A 19,858-nucleotide genomic window follows, 5' to 3' on the forward strand; every position below is an offset into this window, starting at 1 on the left:
CACCCTACAGTGCCGCGCGATCGCTGTGCGGTACCTCAGAAGCCGTCACGAAGTCTTCTTTTCTTCTTCTACTCAACTGAATTCTGACTTCTGGCTCTGCAAGGGGGGTGACGGCGGGCTCTGGGAATTAACCCCTAGGCGTACTTAGTGTTCCAAACCATCAGGAGCTAATGGTGTCCTGTAGCCAAAGCAGCAGAGCCTTTAAGCTCACTAGAAGTAGGTCTGACTTCTCTCCCCTAAGTCCCACGAAGCAGGGAGACTGTTGCCAGCAGTCCTCCCTGAAAATAAAAAACCTAACATAAAGTCTTTTCCGAGAAACTCAGTAGAGCTCCTCAGTGTGCATCCAGTCTGCCTGGGCACAGATTCTAAACTGGAGTCTGGAGGAGGGGCATAGAGGGCGGAGCCAGGTCACACCATTTGAAAGTCTTAAAGTGCCCATGTCTCCTGCAGATCCCGTCTATGCTTCATGGTTCTTGAAGTGACCCCAGCATCCTCTAGGACTAATGAGAAATATATATTATTTGTGTATCTTTCTAATGTGTACAGATGCACTATTATTTTCTCACTTTTGTGAACAAACGATCATGATATGCAACAAAGCAATGAGAAAGGCAAGTCAGATGCTTGGTTGCATACGGAGAGGAATCAGTAACAGGAAAAAAGAAGTAATAATGCCGCTGTATAGGTCATTGGTACGGCCTCATCTGGAATACTGTGTCCAGTTCTGGAGACCATCTCCCAGAAGGATATACCGGTAAATACATTAGAGAGTGTAGAAAGAAGGGCAACTAAAATGGTGCATGGCCTACATCACAAAACTTACCCGGAAAGGATAAAAGATCTTAACATGTATAGTTTGGAGGAGAGAAGGGAAAGGGGGGACACTATAGAAACTTTCAAATATACCAAGGCTTTTAACAAAGTTCAGGAGGGAAACATTCTTCAAAGGAAGAGAAGTATTAGTACTCAAGGACATACACTGAAACTGGAGGGAGGCAGGTTCAGGGGACATTTAAGGAAAAAATAAGAATTTACTCACCGGTAATTCTATTTCTCGTAGTCCGTAGTGGATGCTGGGAACTCCGTAAGGACCATGGGGAATAGCGGGCTCCGAAGGAGGCTGGGCACTCTAGAAAGATCTTAGACTACCTGGTGTGCACTGGCTCCTCCCACTATGACCCTCCTCCAAGCCTCAGTTAGGTACTGTGCCCGGACGAGCGTACACAATAAGGAAGGATTTTGAATCCCGGGTAAGACTCATACCAGCCACACCAATCACACCGTACAACTCGTGATATGAAACACAGTTAACAGTATGAAAACAATAGAGCCTCTCAACAGATGGCTCAACAATAACCCGATTTAGTTAACAATAACTATGTACAAGTATTGCAGATAAACCGCACTTGGGATGGGCGCCCAGCATCCACTACGGACTACGAGAAATAGAATTACCGGTGAGTAAATTCTTATTTTCTCTGACGTCCTAGTGGATGCTGGGAACTCCAAAAGGACCATGGGGATTATACCAAAGCTCCCAAACGGGCGGGAGAGTGCGGATGACTCTGCAGCACCGAATGAGAGAACTCCAGGTCCTCCTCAGCCAGGGTATCAAATTTATAGAATTCTGCCCTATCCATATGGAAAATCAGATAAGGGCTTTTACATGATAAAGCCGCCAACTCTGACACTCGCCTGGCTGAAGCCAAGGCCAATAACATGACCACTTTCCACGTGAGATATTTCAGATCCACGGTTTTTAGTGGCTCACACCAATGTGATTTTAAGAAACTCAACATCACGTTGAGATCCCAAGGTGCCACAGGAGGCACAATGGGGGCTGAATATGCAGCACTCCTTTCACAAATGTCTGAACTTCAGGTACTGAAGCTAGTTCTTTTTGAAAGAAAATTGACAGAGCCGAGATCTGTACCTTAATGGAGCCCAGTTTTAGGCCCATATTCACTCCTGCTTGCAGGAAATGCAGAAATCGACCTAGTTGAAATTCCTCTGTTGGGGCCTTTTTGGCCTCGCACCATGCAACATATTTCCGCCATATGCGGTGATAATGCTTTGCCGTAACATCTTTCCTGGCTTTAATAAGCGTAGGAATGACTTCCTCCGGAATGCCCTTTTCCTTCAGGATCCGGCGTTCAACCGCCATGCCGTCAAACGCAGCCGCGGTAAGTCTTGGAACAGACAGGGGCCCTGCTGCAGCAGGTCCTGTCTGAGCGGCAGAGACCACGGGTCCTCTGAGATCATCTCTTGAAGTTCCGGGTACCACGCTCTTCTCGGCCAATCCGGAACCACGAGAATTGTGTTTACTCCTCGCTTTCTTATTATTCTCAATACCTTTGGTATGAGAGGTAGAGGAGGGAACACATAAACTGACCGGTACACCCACGGTGTCACTAGAGCGTCCACAGCTATCGCCTGAGGGTCTCTTGACCTGGCGCAATACTTCTCTAGTTTTTTGTTTAGGCGGGACGCCATCATGTCCACCTGTGGACGACCCCATTGATTTACAATCATTTGGAAGACTTCTGGATGAAGTTCCCACTCTCCCGGGTGGAGGTCGTGCCTGCTGAGAAAGTCTGCTTCCCAGTTGTCCACTCCCGGGATGAACACTGCTGACAGTGCTAGTACATGATTCTCCGCCCATCTGAGAATTTTTGTGGCTTCTGCCATCGCCGTCCTGCTTCTTGTGCCGCCCTGTCGATTCACATGGGCGACTGCCGTGATGTTGTCGGACTGGATCAGCACCGGCTGGTGTAGGAGCAGGGATTTTGCTTGACTTAGGGCATTGTAAATGGCCCTTAGTTCCAGAATATTTATGTGAAGGGCAGTCTCCTGACTTGACCATAGTCCTTGGAAATTTCTTCCCTTTGTGACTGCCCCCCAGCCTCGTAGGCTGGCATCCGTGGTCACCAGGACCCAGTCCTGTATGCCGAATCTGCGGCCCTCCAGAAGATGAGCACTGTGCAGCCACCACAGAAGAGGCACCTTGGTTCGTGGAGACAGGGTTATTAAACGATGCATCTGAAGATGCGATCCGGACCACTTGTCCAACAGGTCCCACTGAAAAATTCTGGCATGGAACCTGCCGAATGGAATTGCTTCGTAAGAAGCTACCATCTTTCCCAGGACCCGCGTGCAGTGATGCACCGATACCTGTTTTGGTTTTAGGAGGTCTCTGACTAGAGAAGACAACTCCCTGGCTTTCTCCTCCGGGAGAAACACTTTTTTCTGGGCCGTGTCCAGAATCATTCCCAGGAACATTAGACGTGTCGTGGGGACCAGTTGTGACTTTGGGATATTCAGAATCCAACCGTGCTGGCTCAGCACTTCCTGAGATAGTGCTACTCCCACTAACAACTGTTCCTTGGATCGTGCCTTTATTAGGAGATCGTCCAAGTATGGGATAATTAAAACTCCCTTTTTTCGAAGGAGTATCATCATTTCCGCCATAACCTTGGTAAATACCCTCGGTGCCGTGGAGAGTCCAAACGGCAGCGTCTGGAATTGGTAATGGCAATCCTGTACCACAAATCTGAGGTACTCCTGGTGAGAATTGTAAATGGGGACATGCAGGTAAGCATCCTTGATGTCCAGGGGTACCATGTAATCCCCCTCGTCCAGGCTTGCAATAACCGCCCTGAGCGATTCCATCTTGAACTTGAAATTTTTTATGTATGTGTTCAAGGATTTCAAATTTAAAATGGGTCTCACCGAACCGTCCGGTTTCGGCACCACAAATAGTGTGGAATAGTAACCCCGGCCTTGTTGAAGTAGGGGTACCTTGATTATCACCTGCTGGGAATACAGCTTGTGAATCGCTGCTAGCACCGCCTCCCTGTCTGAGGGAGCAATCGGCAAGGCGGATTTTAGGAAACGGCGGGGTGGAGTCGCCTCGAATTCCAGCCTGTATCCCTGAGATACTATTTGAAGGATCCAGGGATCCACCTGTGAGCGAGCCCACTGATCGCTGAAATTCCTGAGGCGGGCCCCCACCGTACCTGGCTCCGCCTGTGAAGCCCCACCGTCATGCGGCGGACTTGGAAGAGGAAGCGGGGGAGGACTTTTGTTCCTGGGAACCTGCTGTTTGCTGCAGCCTTTTTCCTCTGCCTCTTGACAGAAAAGACCCTCCTTTTCCCTGCTTATTTTTCTGGGACCGAAAGGACTGAACCTGATAAAATGGCGCCTTCTTAGGCTGTGAGGGGACATGGGGTAAAAATGCTGACTTCCCAGACGTTGCTGTGGAAACTAGGTCGGAGAGACCATCCACAAATAATTCCTCCCCCTTATAAGGCAAAACTTCCATGTGCCTTTTGGAATCTGCATCTCCAGTCCACTGGCGAGTCCATAAGCATCTCCTAGCAGAGATGGATAATGCACTTTGATATGGTCAATTGTTAGCAGGATCGTGTCTCTGTCTAACGTGTCAATATCTTCTGACAGTTTATCTGACCACGCAGCGGCAGCACTGCACATCCATGCTGACGCAATAGCTGGTCTGAGTATAATGCCTGAGTGTGTATATACAGACTTCAGGATCGCCTCCTGCTTTCTATCAACAGGTTCCTTAAGGGCGGCCGTATCCTGGGACGGTAGTGCCACCTTTTTAGACAAACGTGTGAGCGCTTTATCCACCTTCGGTGGTGTTTCCCAACGTAACCTATCCTCTGGCGGGAAAGGGAACGCCATTAGTAGCTTCTTAGGAATTACCAATTTCTTATCAGGGGAAGCCCACGCTTCTTCACACACTTCATTTAATTCATCTGACGGGGGAAAAACTACAGGTAGTTTTTTCTCCCCAAACATAATACCCTTTTTTGTGGTACCTGGATGTAAATCAGAAATATTTAACACCTCTTTCATTGCCTCAATCATGCAGTGAATGGCCTTAACGGGCATTAAATTTGACTCATCGTCGTCGACACTGGTGTCAGTATCCGTGTCGGCATCTACTTGTGCCACCTGAGATAGCGGGCGTTTCAGAGCCCCTGATGACTTTTGAGACACCTGGACAGGCACGAGCTGAAGACTCGGCTTTCCCACAGTCGGCATGTCGTCAAATTTTTTATGTAAGGAGTCTATACGTGCACTCATTTCCTGCCATAATACCATCCACTCAGGTGTCTGACCCCCAGGGGGTGACATCCCTGCTAAAGGCATCTGCTCCCCCTCCACATCATTATCCTCCTCAAACATGTCGACACAGCCGTACCGACACACTCCACACACACAGGGAATGCTCCAACAGAGGACAGGACCCACAAAAGCCCTTTGGGGGGACAGAGTAAGAGTATGCCAGCACACACCAGAGCGCTATATATATACAGGGACTAACTGAGTTATGTCCCTAATAGCTGCTTTTTAATATAATATACTGTATACAGTGCCAATTTTAATGCCCCCCCCCCCTCTCTTTTCCCTCTTACTGTACTGTAGAATTGCAGGGAAGAGCCAGGGAGCTTCCTTCCAGCCGAGCTGTGAGGGAAAAATGGCGCCAGTGTGCTGAGGAGATAGGCTCCGCCCCTTTTTCGCGGCGTATTCTCCCGCTTTTTATGGGATTCTGGCAGGGGTATTTACCTCATATATAGCCCCAGGGGCTATATATTGAGGTATTTTAGCCAGCCAAGGTGTTTTTATTGCTGCCTCAGGGCGCCCCCCCCCAGCACCCTGCACCCTCAGTGACCGGAGTGTGAAGTGTGTATGAGGAGCAATGGCGCACAGCTGCAGTGCTGTGCGCTACCTTGGTGAAGACAGGATGTCTTCATGCCGCCGATTTTCCGGACCATCTTCTTGCTTCTGGCTCTGTAAGGGGGACGGCGGCGCGGCTCCGGGACCGAACATCAAGGCTGGGCCTGCGGTCGATCCCTCTGGAGCTAATGGTGTCCAGTAGCCTAAGAAGCCCAATCCGGCTGCAAGCAGGCGAGTTCGCTTCTTCTCCCCTTAGTCCCTCGCTGCAGTGAGCCTGTTGCCAGCAGGTCTCACTGAAAATAACAAATTCTAAGACTATAACTTTCTAAGAGCTCAGGAGAGCCCCTAGTGTGCATCCAACCTCGGCCGGGCACGAAATCTAACTGAGACTTGGAGGAGGGTCATAGTGGGAGGAGCCAGTGCACACCAGGTAGTCTAAGATCTTTCTAGAGTGCCCAGCCTCCTTCGGAGCCCGCTATTCCCCATGGTCCTTACGGAGTTCCCAGCATCCACTAGGACGTCAGAGAAATTACTTTACAGAAAGGGTAGTGGATAAGTGGAATAGCCTCCCATCAGAGGTGGTAGAGGCTAAGACTGTAGAGCAATTTAAACATGCTTGGGATAGGCATATGAATATCCTTACAAAGAATTAAGGTTCAAAAAGGGTTGAGATTGCCTAAAGGATAAAAAAAAAAAGGGCAGACTAGATGGGCCAAGTGGTTCTTATCTGCATCAAATTCTATGTTTCTATGATGCAAAGAGTAAAATCGTATTACAGGAAAAGGCAACGATGAATCAGTATGTTAAGTGTACAGTAACTGTAGCAACATTATTCACATGGGATGAGTGCAGTAGACTATAAAATACTTAGTAGCCATTACCACCTAATAGCTATGCATTTCCTCTTGCCTCTGATAATTTCCAACATCAGTCTAATTGCTTCATAACAAAAGAATAATGGGCACTGCAAGGGCATTTTGACACCATGCTCTGGATAAATAGAGATGCATCATATATATATATATATATATATATATATATATATATATATATAGTTTGTAGAATTATAGAATGGAATAATAGATTTATTTGTTCCCAGTATCGGTGATACATGAGAACTGACCTTATAACGTGCAGAAAACCAGAAGGAGACGGCTCATCTTCCTCACCAAACGCACTACGTCTACCTCCCCTCTCCTACAGGCCCTCCACTGGCTTCCCTTCCCTTTCAGAATCCAATTCAAACTTCTCACACTCACTTACAAAGCTCTCACCCACTCCTCTCCCATTTACATCTCTGACCTTATCTCCCTTTACTCTCCCACCCGTCCTCTTCGCTCTGCTAATGCACGCCAACTCTCCTGTCTTCTGATTACTTCCTCCCACTCCTATCTCCAAGATTTTTCACGTGCTGCTCCCTTTCTCTGGAATTCTTTACCTCTCCCCCTCAGACTCTCCACCTCTCTACAAAACTTCAAACGGGCTCTTAAGACCCATTTCTTTACCAAACCCAGCCAAATCTCAACATAACCCTCTGTTCCACGCTCTCTATGTACCCCATCTGTGTCATCCCTGTCTGTCTACCCCTCCCCTTAGAATGTAAGCTCTCACGAGTAGGGCCCTCTTCCCTCATGTGCTTATACTTTTCTTACTTTAATAATCCTCAACTGCCCAGATCCCGCAGTTTTTGGCCACCTGGAACTTATCTCTATGTTTACTGGTGTAGTTATGCTTAGTTGCCCTGTACTTGTCCTATATTGTCTTCAACTGTAAGTCACTGTTTTCCTGTTTTGATTATGTGCATATGTACTCTGTAATTGGGCGCTGCGGAACCCTTGTGGCACCATATAAATAAAGGATAATAATAATAATAATAATTGTTGCTTTAAGGGTACAAGGGCATCCTCATCCAATCACTGGTTAATACATTGGAAGATAGGCAACAGGAATGCCTGCAGCATCACCTTCAAGACTTATATGAAAGATGTCTGGGACATTACTGGGGCAACACCCATTGTGGCATGAAAAGACTCTGAGGTATATAACTTTAAAGAGAGCAGCCTGCACTGTCTCCTCTCTTCCGTTACTGCCGGGATCCAGAAGTGCTGTTGACATGTCACTGCGCAACATCTGACCCTAGTACGCTATTGTGTATCTTTACAGAGTGTCATCAGCTCTGTCCTCCATAGAGGAAGGATGTGCTCCTTAGAGTTTCCACGAAGAGATGGCCCTTATATACAGGAGAGACCACCAACGTTCGTGTATGTACAGGTGTGTGCTTCCCTTTATCCACACACCTCCTGTGTTACTGGTTGGATCTACTGCACTTTCTATATGCCTGCATTGTGTGCCTGTTGTACATACCAGCAGGGACCCTGTGGTATCCTGCAACCTGTTATGCCTGGCCAATAAACAAAAGCATGGTTAAGTTGTTGGTCTTGTGGACTGACCCCCATCACAACCTCTGGCACTTATATCAACACTTATAGAATCTGCCAATAAATATGAAACAGCAAACAATTTAGTCACAGAGGCATTGTGTGTGGATGCAGATCTAAATCACTGCACAATGCACATAGCGATGAGGCGAGATCCCACAGCGGAGTATCACATCCGCATACCAAAGAGGTTAACATGTGATCTATAGTTCCCTGGGCCAGCAGCGTTGTTTAAACTGTTGGTGTAAGAGGTCCTTTTGTTACTAGGATTAAGAGCAATAACTCACCAATAATATGCTGTAGGGACTATTTATTTTTAAAATCCCATATACCCCAGATATAGATGTATCCTCTTACGACTCTCCTCTGTGCGCTATAAGTCACATTACTGATAACGCGTGAGTGCCGTGTGACTCGGTAGCGCTGGGCATCTTTTTTTCTGATTTTCTTCCACGAAAATGCGACTTAGACGCAATGTAATGTAATAGGACGTACAAGCAGCTTTTGCTGATCAAAATACTATGCAGCATGCCTATATTCTGTGTGTGACTGCCACTGTATTTGCATACAAAATGTTATGCTACAGTGTTTTTCTGGAAAACACTGTAATGTGGCATTTCGGATGCAGATACAGCCATTATTACACACAGAATATACACATGCCAAATATCATTTTGATCAGCAAAAGCTGTCTGTACGTCCTACGGGATCGGCATCGCAAGCAAAAACAGACTGTGCAGGCAAGTCAGTTTTGACTATCTCGTGTAAAAGATAGTCAAAATTGTCACTTAGCCAAAATCGGTATCACAAGCACAGTCACCTTTGCTTACTATACCGACCACAGTCCATGTCGCATAGTGAGAATCGGGCATAGCCCGAATCTCACCGTGTGTATGGACCTTAAGACCCATTTTTGTTGAAAAAAATTGGACAAAAAGACGCTCACCGCTACCGATTACCGCCATGTCATGGTGTGACTTGAAAAGTTGTTTAGCATGACTGCAGCCAGGATGTAAGAGGACAATCTGCCCCTGACTTATGCTATCAATTTACTTCCAGGTTCTGACTGCGAATGTCTAGCTATCTGTTGTTAATAATTATTAATAATAATAATAATAATAATAATAATAAAACACACCTCTTCTTGCAAGCTTATTACATTCTGGAACAGCCCACATAGCCTTTATAAGCTATCCTACACCAGTACATCCCCTCTATACCGTACCATACCTTGACATATTTTTTCTTTATTCACTTCACATCCCCCTGACCAACATTGCCCTTTGCAATCTGGCGGGACCATTATGTAATAGATGGCACCTGTCCTTGTTTATCACTGCCTAATCTCACAATAGATTGTAAGCTTGCGAGCAGGGCCTTCCTACCTATAGCATACCTCCCAACGTGACCCTCTCCAGGAGGGACACAATGTTCTGCTTCTGGACTTTTCTCTTAATTTATAATTGCCAACAGCTGTTTTGAACAGGTTAATGGATCAGAAAGGTGTTTCAGCACAGGTGATGGCAATCACAAATTAAGGGGGAAGGCCAGGAGCAGAGCATTCTGTCCCTCCTGGAGAGGGTCATGTTGGGAGGTATGCTATAAGTCTCTCCGTTATTACCCTGTTTGTTCTATCACTGTTTCCAATTATAAAGCGCAACAGAATATGCTGCGCTATATAAGAAACTGGTATTATTAATAATAATAATAATAATAATGATAATACTCTCACTATACAAAAAGCTTATCGGAGCTGTATGGGGACAGCTGAGCAATGTTACTCGATAAGCAGGAGATGTCTCTGATACCTATTTATAGCTTATATAAATCATCAGAGTTAACTTGATAAATAGACCCTTTATGCGAGAGAGGTGAAACACAATTTAACATTAGAGAACATCTGTGATATTTAAACTAAATAATTAAAAATATACTTAAGACTACAAATTCTACCATATTAGAACAGTTGAAAATGAAAGTAAAACATGTGAACTCCTTTACCACAAAAAAATAAAAATTTTTTCCACCATCTGCTTTGTTACCACAATTTGGGGGGTATTTATCAAAGCTCGGAGAGAGATAACATTGTGAGAGATAAAGTACCAGCTAAACAGCCTCTGCCTTGGGTACACACTGGAGCGATATCACACCAAAATGGCGATATCGAATCCCCGTCGCTCAAGTGTCTACCCAGCCTTATGGAGCCAGTTTTTGAAAAATGACAGCTAGGAGCTTATTGGTTGGTACTTTATCACTCACAATTTTATATTTCTCAAAGCTTTGATAAATACCCCTTGTTTTCAATGAGCCTTACTAAACTGTTTCCTAAACACTAATAAATGCGCGCAGCTGCTGTGTTTTGAAGAAAGAAGCATGTGCAAATGACCGCAGGGGTTTTACATACCTAGCAATCTGATAGAAATGCCACAAACAATCATCTGATATAGGTGTGCGTGATGATTGCCGTGAGTGATTCGGCAACCATCCAATCGGAAACGGTCAGGTAATGTCACCTTTGTCATCACCAACATCATGGAATTACACCAGCCCTGTAGTAGCTGCAAATGTTACCCTTCTAAAAAGACGTAATTCCACAGTCCTGCTGGTCTGCATGGGTGGGGTATCTGAGAAGACCACCGCACTGTAAATTCCTACATCAGACCAACTTATTCCCTCTGGATAGCATTTGTGAATGTTCACTTGATGGGCATGCACGGTGCAAAATAACATAAGGCCCGATACACAACCTGACGTAGCACTCAGTCTGCACGAGCCCAAATGCATATAGTATGGTGTGTTACAAACTAGTAAAAGAGAAAGCAGAAACAAATTGTTTCATATTGAAAATTTCGGACTCATTTCAGTAGCTGTTTAGCTGAAACAGATTGGAAGTATGGTAGCCAATCCCGGGATGGGGATCGTCAGTATCCCGGGATTTAGGGCCAAAAACGGCCGGGCTCCAATCCCGGGGATTAAGGGATCAGCGTTGAGCGTCCACAGGACGCTCAGAAGCTGCCCGGCTTCCTTCTTCCGGCTCCCCAGCGCAGCGCGAGAGGTCATGCTGTGCCGTCACACGCCGCCAGGAAAGAGCGGAGGATGTTTTCCACCGGCCCCCGGTATATGGTGAGTTATGTGTGCGGGGCGGGGCGAGGGGGGCGGCCACATAGCTAAAAGCCAATCCCGAGTATCCCGGGTTTGCCCATTTTTCAATCCCGATGCCTGGGACTGGCTTCCCTTATGGGAAGGAAATATTCCAGGACAACACTTGTAAGAACCAGAGAAAAAGAGTCAGGATAATGACAGGCACTGAACATGAAACACAAACATGTACAAATAATCCTTGTTTACCATTGAACTCACCAGATCTATGTTCTTCTCTTGTATATGGTTTGAAATTAGAGAGGAGAGAAGAGATTGGTCCCACTGTGTACTGGGATTGTCAGGAAGGTCGCTGAAAGGCAAAAGGAATTTTTTCAGGGTCAAAGCATGTAAATTAAAATTGGAATATATTAATCATAAACTTACAAAACAGCATATAGTTAGATGTAGTAAAACAAATAAGAAAATAGTAACACTTCTAGGGGGAAGGTTAGGGCTAGCCTGTGGGAGGAGAGGGTTACGGTAAGGCTTCGGGTAGGGAGGGTGAGGAAAAGGGTGTTGTTTTTTTCCCCGTAGAGTTTTTAGTGCTTTTATCATGACCTGGAGCTAAATTTAAAGTGGAGGTAATCAATAATCAGCGATGTGTGTCTGTGCGTATTATTGAGAATTACTGTACAGCAACATTACAGATTTTCCTGTGCACCTCTATTGCAATGGTTGTGGCCACAAACCGACGGAAATTGGTTGGAATGCCGGACCTTGCAACATCACTCCTAACCGAATTACCCCCAAAAATACTAATCAGAATTTGATTTAAAAAAATAAGATTTTAAACCTACCTGGTAAATCTTTTTCTCCTAGTCCGTAGAGGATGCTGGGGACTCCGTAAGGACCATGGGGAATAGACGGGCTCCGCAGGAGACATGGGCACTATAAAGAAACTTTAGAATAGGTGTGCACTGGCTCCTCCCTCTATGCCCCTCCTCCAGACCTCAATTAGAGAAACTGTGCCCAGAGGACACGGACAGTACGAGGAAAGGATTTTGTTAATCCAAGGGCAAGATTCACACCAGCCCACACCGTATAACCTGGAATATACGAACCAGTCAACAGTATGAAACAGAACAGCATCAGTCAAAGACTGAACAAAACTGTAACATAACCCTTATGCAAGCAATAACTATATACAAGTCTTGCAGAATTTTGTCCGCACTGGGACGGGCGCCCAGCATCCTCTACGGACTAGGAGAAAAAGATTTACCGGTAGGTTTAAAATCTTATTTTCTCTTACGTCCTAGAGGATGCTGGGGACTCCGTAAGGACCATGGGGTTTATACCAAAGCTCCAGACCGGGCGGAAGAGTGCGGACGACTCGGCAGCACCGACTGAGCAAACGCAAGATCCTCATCAGCCAGGGTATCAAACTTATAGAACTTTGCAAAAGTGTTTGAACCTGACCAGGTAGCTGCTCGGCAAAGCTGCAAAGCCGAGATGCCTCGGGTAGCCGCCCAAGAAGAGGCCACCTTCCTAGTGGAATGGGCCATTACCGAATTTGTTGACGGCAATCCTGCCGTAGAATGAGCCTGCTGAATCGTGTTACAGATCCAGCGAGCAATAGTCTGCTTCGAAGCAGGAGCGCCAACTTTGTTGGCTGCATAACGGACAAACAGTGCCTCTGTTTTCCTAACTCGAGCCGTCCTGGCTACATAGATTTTTAAGGCCCTGACTATATCCAGGGACTTGGAATCCTCCAAGTCACTCGTAGCCACAGGCACCACAATAAGTTGGTTCATATGAAATGAAGAAACCACCTTAGGCAAAAATTGAGGACGAGTCCTCAACTCCGCTCTATCCACATGGAAGGTCAAATAGGGGCTCTTGTGAGACAAGGCCGCCAATTCGGACACCCGCCTTGCAGATGCCAAGGCCAACAACATAACCACTTTCCAAGTGAGATACTTTAATTCCACGGTTTGAAGAGGCTCAAACCAGTGAGACTTAAGGAACTGTAACACCACGTTAAGGTCCCATGGTGCCACTGGGGGCACAAAAGGAGGCTGGATATGCAGCACTCCCTTCACAAAAGTCTGGACTTCTGGTAGAGAAGCCAATTCCTTCTGAAAGAAAATGGACAGGGGTGAAATCTGTACCTTAATGGAACCTAATTTTAGGCCCAAATTCACTCCAGTCTGTAGGAAGTGGAGAAAACGGCCCAGATGGAATTCTTCCGAAGGAGCATTCTTGGTCTCACACCAAGACACATACTTCCTCCAGATACGGTGATAATGTTTCGCCGTCACCTCCTTCCTAGCCCTTATTAGAGTAGGAATGACCTCATCCGGAATGCCCTTTTCAGCTAGGATCCGGCGTTCAACCACCATGCCGTCAAACACAGCCACGGTAAGTCTTGGAACAGACAGGGCCCCTGTTGCAACAGGTCCTCTCTGAGAGGAAGAGGCCACGGATCTTCTGTGAGCATTTCCTGCAGATCCGGATATCAGGCCCTTCAAGGCCAATCTGGAACAATGAGAATTGCCTGTACTCCTTTTCGTCTTATGATTCTCAATATTTTTGAGATGAGAGGAAGAGGAGGGAACACATAGACCGACTGAAACACCCACGGAGTCACCAGGGCATCCACTGCTACCGCCTGAGGGTCCCTTGACCTGGCACAATACCTTGTGAGCTTTTTGTTGAGGCGTGAAGCCATCATGTCTATTTGAGGCAGTCCCCACTGACTTGCAATTTCTGCAAAGACTTCTTGATGAAGTCCCCACTCTCCTGGATGGAGATCGTGCCTGCTGAGGAAGTCTGCTTCCCAGTTGTCCACTCCCGGAATGAAGACTGCTGTCAGAGCGCTTACATGAATTTTCCGCCCAGCGAAGAATCCTGGTGGCTTCCGCCATTGCCACTCTGCTCCTTGTTCCACCTTGGCGGTTTACATGAGCCACTGCCGTGACGTTGTCTGACTGAATCAGAACCGGTAGGTCGCAAAGAAAATTCTCCGCTTGACGTAGGCCGTTGTATATGGCCCTCAATTCCAGTACGTTGATGTGTAGTCAAGCCTCCTGGATTGACCACTGACCCTGGAAGTTTCTTCCCTGTGTGACTGCTCCCCATCCTCGGAGGCTCGCGTCCGTATTCACCAGAACCCAGTCCTGAATGCCAAACCTGCGACCCTCTAGAAGGTGAGCACTCTGCAGCCACCACAAGAGAGATACCCTGGCCCTGGGGGACAGGCTGATCATCTGATGAATATGTAGATGTGACCCGGACCACTTGTCCACAAGGTCCCACTGAAAGGTCCTCGCATGGAACCTGCCGAATGGAATGGCCTCGTAAGACGCCACCATCTTTCCCAGAACTCGAGTGCATTGATGGACAGACACCCTTTTTGGCTTTAACAGGTCCCTGACCACGTTCTGGAGTTCCTGGGCCTTTTCCATCGGGAGAAAAACCCTTTTTTGTTCCGTATCCAGAATCATGCCTAAGAAAGGCAAACGGGTCGTTGGAACCAACTGTGACTATGGTAGATTGAGAATCCAGCCGTGCTGCTGCAACACCCTCAGGGAGACTGATACGCTGTTCAGCAACTGTTCTCTCGATCTCGCTTTTAGGAGATCGTCCAAGTACGGGATAATTGTGACTCCCTGCTTGCGCAGGAGCACCATCATTTCCGCCATTACCTTGGTGAAAATCCTCGGGGCCGTGGAAAGCCCAAACGCCAACGTCTGAAATTGGTAATGACAATCCTGTACAGCAAATCTCAGGAACGCCTGATGAGGAGGATATATGGGGACATGAAGGTATGCATCTTTTATGTCCAGGGACACCATATAATCCCCCCCCCCTCCAGGCTGGCGATGACCGCTCTGAGCGATTCCATCTTGAATTTGAACCTTTTCAAGTATAGGTTTAAGGATTTTAAATTCAGAATGGGTCTGACCGAACCGTCCGGTTTCGGGACCACAAACAGGGTTGAGTAGCACCCCGTCCCCTGTTGAAGCAGGGGAACTTTGACCACCACTTTTTGAAGACACAGTTTTTGAATTGCATTTAAAACTACTTCCATCTATGGGGAAGAAGCTGGTAGGGCCAATTTGAAAAACCGGCGAGGAGGCACCTCTTCGAATTCCAGCTTGTAACCCTGGGAAACAATGTCTATTGCCCAGGGATCCACCTGTGATTGAATCCAGACGTGGCTGAAAAGTCGAAGACGTGCCCCCACTGGGGCGGACTCCCTCAGCGGAGCCCCAGTGTCATGCGGTGGATTTTGTAGAAACCGGGGAGGACTTCTGTTCCTGGGAACTAGCTGTAGCTGGCAGCTTTTTCCCTCTGCCCTTACCTCTGGCGAGAAAGGAAGATACCCGTACTCTCTTGGACTTGTGCGACCGAAAGGACTGCATCTGATAATGTGGCGTTTTCTTTGGCTGTGAGGAAACATAAGATAAAAAAGTGGATTTACCTGCAGTAGCTGTGGAAACCAAGTCCGTGAGACCTTCCCCAAATAAGTCCTCACCCTTGTAAGGCAAAACCTCCATATGCTTCTTTGAGTCGGCATCACCCGTCCATTGTCGGGACCACAGGGCTCGCCTAGCAGAAATCGCCATGGCGTTGGCTCTGGAACCCAGTAGGCCAATGTCTCTCTGAGCATCTCTCATGTATAGGACAGCATCCTTAATATGACCTAAGGTCAATAAAACAGTATCCTTATCCAGTGTATCAATTTCAGCAGACAAGGTATCTGTCCACGCTGCTACAGCACTACAAACCCAAGCCGACGCTATCGCCGGTCTGAGTAATGTACCAGTATGTGTGTAAATTGACTTCAAGGTAGTCTCTTGCCTGCGATCCGCAGGATCCTTGAGGGTTGCGGTATCTTGAGACGGCAGTGCCACCTTTTTGGATAAGCGCGTCAACGCTTTGTCCACCCTGGGGGAGGATTCCCACCGTATCCTGTCCTTAGCCGGGAAAGGATACGCCATAAGAATCCTTTTGGGAATCTGCAGTTTCTTGTCTGGAGTTTCCCAAGCCATTTCAAACAACTCATTTAGCTCATGTGAAGGGGGAAAAGTAACCTCAGGTTTCTTTTCCTTAAACATGTGGACCTTCGTGTCAGGTACAGAGGGGTCATCTGTGATATGCAACACATCTTTTATTGCAATAATCATATAATGAATATTTTTTGCCAATCTCGGCTGCAATCTCGCATCATCATAGTCGACACTGGAGTCAGAATCCATGTCGGTATCAGTGTCTGCTACTTGGGATAGTGGGCACTTTTGAGACCCAGAAGGGCCCTGTGACATAGTGAAAGGCAGGGATTGACTCCCTGTATTTACCCTGGACTCCGCTTTGTCCAACCTTTTGTGTAATAAATTCACATTTGCATTTAAAACATTCCACATATCCAACTAATCAGGTGTCGGCGTTGCCGACGGAGACACCACACTCATTTGCTCCACCTCCTCCTTAGAAGAGCCTTCCGCTTCAGACATGCCGACACACACGTACCGACACCCCACACACTCAGGGAAATCTCTAATCTGGAGACAGTTCCCCCATCAAGGCCCTTTGGAAAGGACAGAGAGAGAGTATGCCAGCACACACCCAGCGCCAATGACCCTGGAAACACAATTCCCAGATATATATAGCGCTTTTCTTATATATACATATATATTGACTGCGCCCAAATTATGTGCTCCCCCTTCCTTCAAAGCCCTCTGTCACCGTGTTCAGCAGGGGAGAGTCCGGGGAGCCAGCTTCTCAGCAGCGTGCTGTGGAGAAAATGGCGCTGGTTAGTGCTGTGGGATCAAGCTCCGCCCCCTCAGCGGCGGGCTTCGGTCCCGCACAAAATACAAAAAAAACTGGCGGGGGATTGTATATTATAATGCCATAGCTGAATATACCGTTTATGCCAGCCAAGAGGATTATTGCTGCCCAGGGCGCCCCCCCTGCGCCCTGCACCCATCCGTGCCTGTGTGTGTGTGTGTGTGTGTGTGTGTGTGTGGGAGCAATGGCGCGCAGCGTTACCGCTGCGCGTTACCTCAGTGAAGATCCGAAGTCTTCTGCCGCCTGTGAAGTCTTCTTTCTTCGTATACTCACCCGGCTTCTATCTTCCGGCTCTGCAAGGAGGACGGCGGCGCGGCTCTGGGACGAACGGCTAGGGTGAGACCTGCGTTCCGATCCCTCTGGAGCTAATGGTGGCCAGTAGCCTAAGAAGCAGAGCCTATCACTGAAGTAGGTCTGCTTCTCTCTCCTCAGTCCCACGGCGCAGGGAGCCTGTTGCCAGCAGGACTCCCTGAAAATAAAAAACCTAACAAAATTCTTTATTACAGAGAAACTCAGGAGAGCTCCCCTGAAAGCACCCAGTCTCCTCTGGGCACAGGATCTAACTGAGGTCTGGAGGAGGGGCATAGAGGGAGGAGCCAGTGCACACCCATTCTAAAGTTTCTTTATAGTGCCCATGTCTCCTGCAGAGCCCGTCTATTCCCCATGGTCCTTACGGAGTCCCCAGCATCCTCTAGGACGTAAGAGAAAATGTAATATGTAAAGTAGGGATCAGGATTGCTTTTACATTCAGCAATACTATATGGTACTAGAACAAATCCTAAAATATTACTTTGGTGAATACTCCCAGCAGATTTCTAGCTCTGCCAATCTACAGTGTATGGAAATACTAAGCAACTAAAGGAATAAGGTTTCAACTATTCCCAATCAGGATTTCTTTCCTATCCAACAGCCACAACACAAGTAAACGGGATCAGTAGGATTTACCGACGATCGGGATGCCGGTCGTCAGTATACCGACAAAGGTATCCTGATCGTCGGTATGCCGGCAAGTGCAAAGAGTTCCCTTGCAGGCTCGGTGTCCCGCTGCGCTCCTCACAGGTTCTATTCCCACTCTATAAGTGTTGTGGACACCCACGAGTGGAAATAGATCCAGTTAGCCAGGATTCCATCTGGCGGCATTGTCAGCGGTCGGGATCCTGGCGTCGGTATCCTGACCGCCAGGATCCCGACTGCCAGCAACTCAACTGCATACCAAGTAAACACTTCAGGGTTCTGAATAGGTGTGGTCAGCTGAATACATAAGTGTTGATCAGGTGATCCACATCACCAGGTCATTAATATTACTCTTACTGCAATTAGAACTCTTCTTTTGTATCATATACAAAACTATGTAATAGAAAATATTGGGGCAGATGTATTAACCTGGAGAAGGCATAAGGAAGTGATAAAGCAGTGATATGTGCAAGGTGATAAAGGCACCAGCCAATCAGATCCTAACTGTTAATTTACATATTGGAGCTGATTGGCTGGTGCTTTTATCACCTTGCACATATCACTGGTTTATCACTTCCTTATGCCTTTTCCAGGTTAGTACATCTGCCCCAATATTTACTGTCAGACTATAAAACCCCTCAAAAAGGAGAACTGTCTAAACTTTTGTGACACAAAACAAACACACCTTATGCAAAGAAAACAAAAACGTTTGTGATCCCTATGAGCAGATGTCCAGGTGTACCTTATACTGTAAAGTGACCACTTATGCTGCTTTCACATCGCAAATGCCGGATCCTACCCGGTAAGAGAAACGTGTACTTACCAGGTGGGATCCGGCATTTGCGCTCCGTTGCTGGCTTTCCGACCCGGCAATATACCGGGTCGGTTGCCATAGCAGCGGAGGGCGCAGCAGCAGCAGGGGCGGGGGTGGAGGCGGCGCCGGGAGATGAGCTCATCTCCTGCGCCGCCTCTGCCTATACTGTGAATGGGAGCCGCGTCGCATCGGAACGGCTCCCATTCACACTGCGCCTGACCCGGTAATCAACCCGGTAATAACCCTTCTTTTTTACCGGGTTGAATTACCGGGTCAGACGACCCGCTAATTCACCAAAGGACCTTTCACATCGCACACGGACTCGTTTCGACACGGCAATATGCCGTGTCGATACCGGGTTTTTAGTGCGATGTGAAAGGGGTATTAGTGCATATATGTACTACACAGTTTGAGTATATGATGATGGCAATAAAATCTGACACTTTGGCAGATACAGATTAACATTTAGACAAACTCTGCTTTGTTGGTGCTTGGACTGTGAATATCCAGTTATGACCTAACATTAGTGCGCCGTGCAGAGAGGTTTAAAGAATGAAAGGTAATTGGTTATGGTCAGCTATTGTTATAGCACAAACCGTGGTTCCAAGTCTGCATGTTTGGTTCCCTCAGTGAAGAAGAAAAAAAAAAATAAGAATTTACTTACCGATAATTCTATTTCTCGTAGTCCGTAGTGGATGCTGGGGACTCCGTCAGGACCATGGGGATTAGCGGCTCCGCAGGAGACAGGGCACAAAAGTAAAAGCTTTAGGATCAGGTGGTGTGCACTGGCTCCTCCCCCTATGACCCTCCTCCAAGCCTCAGTTAGGATACTGTGCCCGGACGAGCGTACACAATAAGGAAGGATTTTGAATCCCGGGTAAGACTCATACCAGCCACACCAATCACACTGTACAACCTGTGTTCTGAACCCAGTTAACAGCATGATAACAGCGGAGCCTCTGAAAAGATGGCTCACAACAACAATAACCCGATTTTTGAACAATAACTATGTACAAGT

The 19,858-nt window shown here is 47.1% G+C and overlaps 1 protein-coding gene across 1 annotated transcript in view; it reads right to left on the minus strand.

Annotated features, from left to right (window-relative positions):
- The window catches only part of PIGL (phosphatidylinositol glycan anchor biosynthesis class L), a 401,477-nt gene that overhangs the window by 186,212 nt on the left and 195,407 nt on the right, over positions 1-19,858 (minus strand). Inside the window, exon 3 of the mRNA XM_063955844.1 lies at positions 11,502-11,592. Coding sequence (XP_063811914.1) covers positions 11,502-11,592 — 91 coding nt within the window. The remainder of the gene's footprint in view (positions 1-11,501; positions 11,593-19,858) is intronic.

Source organism: Pseudophryne corroboree, chromosome 2 (genome assembly GCF_028390025.1).
Source record: "Pseudophryne corroboree isolate aPseCor3 chromosome 2, aPseCor3.hap2, whole genome shotgun sequence".
Taxonomy (NCBI): Eukaryota; Metazoa; Chordata; class Amphibia; order Anura; family Myobatrachidae; genus Pseudophryne; species Pseudophryne corroboree.